Below are 8,469 nucleotides of genomic sequence, written 5' to 3' on the forward strand. Positions count from 1 at the left end.
ATTTGTCTCCCTCCCATGAAATCCACTCTAACTGATTGGAAGATCGACTTTGGAATGTTGTTTTACAAAGATTGTGCCTACATTTCCCCTGATCATCGCAAAATTATATTGAACCGTTACCATGACCATCCCACTGCAGGCCATCCTGGTCACTTTAAAACTGAGGAATTGGTTAAATGCGAAGTTTGGTGGCCCGGTATGGGAGCTTTCATCTGGAAATATGTTGATGGCTGTGCTGTCTGCCAGCAAATGAAAGCTGATACCCATCCCATTACCCCACCTCTCATCCCTATTTCCTCCTCTGCCACAAGGCCGTTCTTGCAGATTTCCGTTGATCTTATCACCGACCTTCCGGTGTCTTCCAGTTTTGACTCTGTTATGGTCATGGTAGACCATGGGCTTAGCAAGGGGGTGATAATTACTCCTTGCCACAAGACTATTTCCTCCAAAGGAGTAGCCAAACTCTTCCTTAAACACGCGTTCAAACGCTTCGGATTACACGACAAGGTCATTTCTGATTGTGAACCACAATTTCTTTCGAAATTTTCCTTAGAACTGGCTCAACTCCTAGGCTATTCTATTGCCCCTTCTACCGCATACCACCTGCAAACCGATGGACAAACCAAATGGCTTGACCAGGAATTAGAAATGTATCTATGAATCTATTGCCAGAACGACCCAGCTAGTTGGGTGGAACATCTTCCCATGGCTGAATTTGTCCATAACCACAGGAAACACAACACCTGAAACGCTTCCCCCTTCTTTATCATGATGGGATATGAACCTAAACCAATCCCCCACATTCTGGCTGATTTGAAAGTACCTGCTGCAGAAGAATGAGTCCAACTCCTCCAAAAGATAAGAGAAGAAGCAATTGCCTGCCATAACATTGCTATGCAATGAATGGCGGAAAGATCCTTTGGTCAAAAATATCAACCATGGAAAGTAGGCGATAAGGTATGGCTATCTGCAACCAATCTCCAATTGAAACTCCCTTCCTGGAAGCTCGCTCCAAAACAATATGGCCCCTTCCCTGTCTCCACAGTACTATCTCTGATTACTTTCACACTCCAATTACCTCCACAATGGAAGATACATCCCACATTTCATGCTTCTCAGCTATCCTCCTATAGCAAAAATGACGTTCACAGTCCGAACTTCCTGGAACCCCCACCTGACATTCTAGAAGAAGAGGAATATGAAATCAAAGCCATCCTTGCCCATAAAGGCATCAGCAAATGTTGCCATTTTCTGGTATCATGGAAAGGATATTCCTCTGCCAGTAATGAATGGATCCTTGAAGAAAACCTGGAAAACACCAGAGAAGCCCTCTCAACTTATAAAGGAAAATACTCGCTCTAACATCAATTGCTATTCCAACTGCATCGTTCTTACATCATCTCAACAACCAGAATGCCCTTCCCAGTCTCCTACACCCTTCCATATGAATCTGTGTTTGCCCCCATCAACGTCTCCTCCAATGAAGGAAGATTTGAATCCTTCATCTCTGAAATTGAAGACCTTACCCTCATCGAGGCCGCTGTGAAGAAGTAATAGTGACTGGCCAGCAAGAAAGCTAGAGCACTAATAAATCCAACTGAGTGCGGGTGTGTTGTCTCGACCCAAGAGGATTGCTATGAAGCACTTCCTTCAAGTATAATGTGAAGGGAGCAAACACGGAACGGAAAAGAACTAAGTTGACCTTAGAAAAGCGAGTCCGCTGGTAAGAGCGAAAGCGAGACCGCAGGTCCGGTGAGTGCGCGATGAGAAATGAATGAAAGCGAGAGGATCCTAGGTAAAGCGCGGTTCCGCAAGTAGCAGCTAGGTATAGATGAGGTTTGAGGCCAAGGTATAACTAGGTATGAAAATGCTAAGTCGGAAACTGAGAGCGGTTTGGATCCGCGCAGAGCCTAGGTAAGGAAAACTTAGAGGCGCATTCTCAGAGCGGTCAAGAACACGCAGGTTCAAAGTGAGAAGTGAACAAAGCTTGTCAATTGATCAATAATACTAGGAATGTCTAAGTGACTCCACAAAACAAAGGTAGCGTCCAAGGGAAGGGAAGTACTGTACTGTATGTAGCACGTGAGACTTTATCCTACTGCATGAACGTCCAGAACCCGTAGGTGAGAACTGTAGCGATGAAACGAGGCAGATAAGTAATATGTAATGAGGGAGCACACGGAACAGAATACATGGTTACATGTAATAAGCCTTGATATCGTTTAGTCAAACCGAGAGAAAATGAATATGCACCAACAGAGATAGACGGACACGGAAAGGGCATGGATGGACAGTGTGGAACGGAAGTGCGGAGTGGATATGCCTGTGGGAGTATGTCAGATAGCATTGAACAAGTTATCCTTGCCATTGGAATTACCAGAAGATGAGATGGAACATATATCTCTCCATACTCCTTGACACCTATATCAAAAGACACGCTTTGCAGCCTAGGGAGGGTGTAAGTGTCACACCGCACTCCTCTGCCCACAACATGCCATCAAAATCAACAAAATCCTTATCAACAGAAACACCTTCTCCATCAACCTCATTGTCAATATCATCAGATCCACCGACCTCCTTGAGAGGCTCATTCAACATGTGGAGGAACCATGTGTTCAGCATGGTATCATGCATTTACAGAAACACATTTGTGCTTACACTCTGCATCTTATCCCTGAGGAGGTTAAGTCTGATATTCAGATGGCTATTCATGTTGTTGCTGAGCGAATCACCAGAGTCACTTGTCCACCATCTCCACAACCAGTTGAACAAATAACTGCAACCCCTCCACCTTCCTATGATGGTGGAATTCTTGTTCCTCTCCTTGTGTGTCTGATGAGCTATTGGCTGCTGTTAACAGCCTTACAGAAATCACCAATGCAATGATTCTTAACCTACAAGGAGAAACCCAGCTGGGACTACAGGTAGCCACGTCAGCCTCTGCAACCACGTCCAACATGGTCAATGCTCCAGTAGAGACTGTAGAGCACCCAGAACATCTTTATACTGCCTTTCCTGCCACTCATGAAGAAATTGTAGTCAACGAGCTGAACCCCCCTCCTGATGAAATTATTGCTCTCACCGAAGCGCTTAAGGCGCTACACATCCATCCACCTATGGCAATCCCAGCCACGCTTACCCCGCCTACATTCATAGATGCCCTTGTTCCTATTCAAGCCCTTGGTCCTACCACTCCTGCAGAGTACACTGAGTTAATCACGGAAGCAGAGTGAATCCCTATGCCACTCACCTCTATCTACGTTGTAGCAAAGGATGAAGTTGCTCAAATCAGATCTCAGACTAACCATAAGAGGAGGTCCCCCAGGCAAGGATATCAAGGAAAGGGAAAGAAAAGAGCCTCAAGTGAGGATGAAGCATTAAGTTCCTGCCCTGCTCCCCCTATTATTATTCGACCTTCCTCATCAAACCCAGATGAAAATTGTGTATGCCATTACTGTAAATCTCCCGGACATTGCCAGACCGCTTGTCCCAACTACTATTGCAGGATATGCAGAGAGCTATCGCTGGGACACCTCTCCCTATATTGCCCTAAGTTCACCGAGTCCTCCCCTACAACACTTACTTGGAAGGATGAAGGATTCTACCAAAAACTGAGTGCCTGGGGGAAATCCTTGGATGACACTCATATTCTCCAGTGTCAAGAAGAAGAAGCCCTTTACTGAGAAGAGCACCTTACTGGAGGAGGTGATGACAAGTTTGACTATTCTGATGACCCCATTTACTGGGCTAACCAGGATGAGTAAAGTCGGTGACTTTATGCATAGTAAGAGGGTAATGTTACAATCACTATCTGTTTACCCTTGTACTTATACAATATGCCTTCCTTTCTTGGTGTGTACGATATTTCTCACAATTATCTTGGTCTGTGTGCACATATGGATCTATTTAAGCACAGTGTATTACACTTGTATTCCTTACTTGAATCTTACTAGGTTTTACCAGAACATCCTTCACTTAAGACCCCCAATCTTAAGTCGTCTGATACCTGATTCTTAGTTGAAGCACTCCTTCGACTAAGTCCTGAACTCTCTCTCTTTTCTGAGAGACTTAGAATCTCAACAATTGTAATTCTGTCGAGTTGTTGTTGTTAGAACTATCCTAGTTCATAACAGATATCTACTAGATTATATCTGAAGACAAACAAATATATACACAAAGCACAATGCCATTCAAGGATAAGAAAGTGCAATACAGACCCAACTTCAACAAATTAATATATGTCTCATAATATCTCATGACCGTGATACTTGATAGATAAGCTTTTGTAAGAAGCCCTGCATCTCTCCAACACAATTGTCATCTCTTGCCTAAGGTAGACTTTGTGATGACTGTTTACAATCTCAACGAGGTGATACTCATGAGTTACATGACCAGTGTAATACTGATCCAGAATGGTCGTCCCTCATAGTCATGATAACTCTAGGGCAACATATTGTCATACACTAGCAGTTTTCGACTGCAACGGTAGGGAAATGCATGGGTACGGGTAACACCGCGGTTCTATGCTAACGGGTTTGGCGGGTACGGGTACGGTGTAGGATATTCATACCCTTGAGCACACCCTGACCCTTTACCACAGGTTGGCGGTGTTGGGACGGGTATGACCTACCAAATTGGGAACTTTGACAGCCTTTGAACACCATGCTAGGATTCTCCATACCACCTTTCCCTGAATCTCTGAGAGCTTGAGGATCACAATTAAATGCTATACTGATTTCTGTCCTGTCTTTTGCGCCCTGTGATTCATTCTATTAACCCATTTATCAAGCTGACACTTTACTACAGAGAAGCTCGAGTTACTACCATAAAGCCAAGGCAAAAACTCGAGAACCGTTTAGTACAAGTCCACTCACCGACGAGTCGCAATGGCCGCTTGTGTCATTTTTTCCGTGCAATGCACGGAAGTGTAAGACAGCTTTAGGTGGCATGCGCCGCTATCAGGATACAAGGGATAAGTCTTTGACGACTAATCTGAAGCGCCATGCCATTGGATGCTTTGGCGAGGATGCTGTCAACAATGCCATGAAGGGTAAGGATGTTAGCACTACTAATAGTGGCTCCGTCTATGCAGCATTTGCACGCCAAGGCCAACAGCCCGTTCATTACCCTCATCGGACACATACAAACCCGGAAGTTTGGTAAATGATCTGAATCTGTGTAATTTCTTGATGTTAACATCAGTTTCAGTGCTTGACGGGTGAAACAGATCACTGAAAGCAATCGCCTGGTTAATATAGTCAATGACCGTGAACTCCGCGAGCTTCTTTGTGCAGGTCGTCCGATTATTTTATTGTCCGAGTTGTTAATACACTCTTCTTGCTAATGTACCTGCGGTGCTTATGGGTCGGTATGTACCCCCGCGGTGTTTATGGGTCGGTGTGTACCCGTACCTGTGGCGGGTGCGGTGTTGGTGGGTACGGGTATGGTGTTGAGTTTCTGGCCCACGGTGTTACCCGTGCGGAACCCTATGCAATGGTCACTTGCTGCCTAAGCAGAACTTCATGGTGACTCTCTGCATTGTGAACCAGTTAGTAATTGCAAGTTATAAAACAAATCCCATATTGATACTAAATGGTCTTTCCGCATAGTTGTGATGTCTCTATCGTAATGACTTAGAATTACACTTAATAGTTATCAATGATGGCTGTCGTGGGCTACCTAAATTGAACTTTGTTGATGGCTGTTTGCAATGTCCACCAGAATGTCCACCAGTAAGTTACCAATTGTGACAGTTGTGGTATGTACATGATGAGTTAGAATATGCCAACCTCATGTAGTACAGCAAGCATAAACATTTCAGATCTTTCAGTACTTGTTCTTGCACGAAAATATCAGTAACAAAATAAGTGCATAGTTCCCTGATTGGAATCATGTCTGTTGTGTAGTGTCAACCTTGCTGGCACAAAAGATTGATGTTATACCACATATATTATCATAGGAAAACTAATGGTACAAGTTAAAGTAGAGTTGAAATATATACAGTAAGATAAGAACAGATGTGAAAAAACTAGATCCATGTACTTTACTATTGGTATATATTACTTCATACATTTTGTGGGTTCCACCAGACATATCTGATTAACATCAGCAAAACCCTAAAAATAGTGTAGTGCCCCAGCCAAGTACAGCCACCTGTGGTAACTTACAGCATCCACAGTGATGCATAGCAACCGGTTAAAATCTAATATTAACACTTGATTATATTACAGTAGATTACGGCGCTTACAGGCGCTTGTAGATGTCATAGCGGTAGTGGCCGATAGCATGATACAGCAGTCACAGGGCATGTAGGAAAATCTAGGTGAATTTTCAAAGAAAACTAGTAGGTACAAAGTAATACATAGAGCTAGTATTAATATTCAGCTGCATTCAACTTGGAGACGGTGAAGGTTCAATGATATAGCGAGGCATGAACAATGCTCCTGACTGTATCTATAAATGTTGTAAGGTCACGTGCTGCCTAGTCTGCTATACTTGAGACGACAAGTGCATTTGACCCTAAAGGGGAAGCGAGTGCAGCAAGGATCTAGTAGTAGGCGCCGAAGGCGCTACTGGTTGGCAAATGCAAAGCACGGGAAAGCGCAGGTGCGCGCGAGGCGCGGGAATGCGCGTGTGTGTATGCGGAAACAAGAGAGAGTAAGAGTGAGTTTGCTTAAGTGATGATTAGACACTAGACAAGAGGTGAGAGATGCAAGCTGAGAGATGTTATATGCGAGGTGCCAAGGAATAGATTTCAACTATGCTCTGCTGGGTAGTAAATGGGTATTGTTCTCATTCAGTCCTCTGTCGTTCCTCCTTTTTTAATAGTATGTACTGCTGGTACTTATATATGGTGCCTAAGCGCTGTCATGCGGAGCCGAAGTGCTACCGAGCAAGGTATGTAAAGATATATGTAAGTAAGGGTCCATGATAAAAATAAAGGTGGAACGATATGCAAATAAGGGAAATGGAAATATATGCACTAGAGAGCTTGGTGGACAGTGGATGGATGCTTCTGGATGGCTGGCGCTATAGGGCGCTCAAGTGCGGGAAAGTGCGCGTGCATATACATCGTGAAGCGCGGGAAAGGTACGCGTGCGAGTTGCGCGTTGCGCAGGAAAGCTGCACCTTGTATAGGAATAGCTGCAGGTAGCATACAGACTGATGCTACAAGTTCATGCTGTGTACTCCTTGGTGAAAACTGCGATATTGCACAGTGAGAGGCATGAGTCTCTACAATGGCATAATAAAAATCCTTATCAATGTACTTATTGAGGAAAAATGATTGAGCGAACTTAGAGCTGTTTGTTGATGTCACATGAGTGTCAGCAACAGGACCAAAGCAGGGAATAATATGAGCGAAGGAGCGAAGTTGATCTAGGGGAAGGATGTCCCCAAAAGGCATCACTCCTGCACATGTGGCACATTTTAGAACATGCATCTGCATGGTGCATTCCAATACCTCTCCACATTGCTGAGGTACCATGTCGAGACATTGGATGTAGGTAAGGAAATGTGAAGCCCATGGGAGAGTTCTGCCTGGCAGTAAAACTGATAACATGATGAGGTGAACCTCAACAACAACGTGTCCTAGTAGATTGTGTTCCTCAGTACAAAAAACACTGAAGCATATATTAAGTCACCTTGAAGCCTACTAGCAGGCCATTGTTCAGTTCCATCAACAGTAAATATGGCAGCATCATAGCGGCCATGCTTCCAGTTAGCATCTGGCAGAGATGCACTGACCATCAGAGCAGGAAGGAGGGCTGACCTGCTGTGGTGTGGCATCTGTTGTATGTGCACTTTGAACCAAATATCAAGGTGCTTGAACAGAAGATTCATGTTTGGTGATACTTGACGTTGTCCTGTCAACTTGTAGACTCGAAGGTTTTGAACAATCTGACCCTCATGTTGAATGTAATTGGTGAGTGCTGCTCACAAGTCAGGCAAACAGAACTTCTCGGCGATATTGTCAATAGCTTGATGTTGTAACGAGGGGTCAAAAATAAGATGGATAGCGGTGGAGCCAGTGATGAACATGCGGAGTGGTCTGGGTGCTGTGGTGGACAATGAAGCAAGCTGTGCCTTCTTGAAGAAATTTGTTATAACACGGCCTGTCCCCCAGAGATCACTAATGGTAGCCTGTAGATTGTCTGCCTCATCAGCGCCCTCGACACCATTGATCCCATCATCCAAGTCATCATCTCCATATCCAGCGGTGGCAGTATCCATCTGAGACTGCGATTGCTGTGCAATAAATGTTGCAGTTTGAAAATGTCGACATTTTTGATGCAATCCAGATATCAACATGTCTGGAGATCATAGTTCTGGTTATTTGTCAATTCTGCTGGATCCTTGATCAGAGTTATGTGAGCTCATTCTGTGGTGTCAGCTGACCACTGTATGAGAGAACCAACTTGATAGACACTCGGCACAACACTTTGCATCAATTCGAGTTTCAGAATGTAC

The 8,469-nt window shown here is 44.3% G+C and overlaps 2 protein-coding genes across 2 annotated transcripts; one reads left to right on the forward strand and one right to left on the reverse strand.

The window, feature by feature from the left end:
• Window positions 1–4,905: 4,905 nt before the first annotated feature.
• Window positions 4,906–5,163, forward strand: F5147DRAFT_570173 (uncharacterized protein; the record flags this gene model as incomplete). Its single annotated transcript, XM_041430980.1, has 1 exon — window positions 4,906–5,163. A coding segment is annotated over one exon (258 nt), but the record flags the coding sequence as incomplete, so codon positions are not given.
• Window positions 5,164–6,982: 1,819 nt separating this feature from the next.
• Window positions 6,983–8,232, reverse strand: F5147DRAFT_649828 (uncharacterized protein; the record flags this gene model as incomplete). Its single annotated transcript, XM_041433376.1, has 4 exons — window positions 6,983–7,301; window positions 7,463–7,551; window positions 7,772–7,802; window positions 7,940–8,232. The coding sequence occupies 4 exons, from the start codon at window positions 8,230–8,232 to the stop codon at window positions 6,983–6,985; spliced, it is 732 nt and encodes a 243-aa protein (XP_041296612.1).
• Between the last annotated feature and the right edge of the window lie 237 nt (window positions 8,233–8,469).

Source organism: Suillus discolor, assembly GCF_016758755.1.
Source record: "Suillus discolor strain FC423 chromosome Unknown F5147scaffold_9, whole genome shotgun sequence".
Lineage (NCBI taxonomy): Eukaryota > Fungi > Basidiomycota > Agaricomycetes > Boletales > Suillaceae > Suillus > Suillus discolor.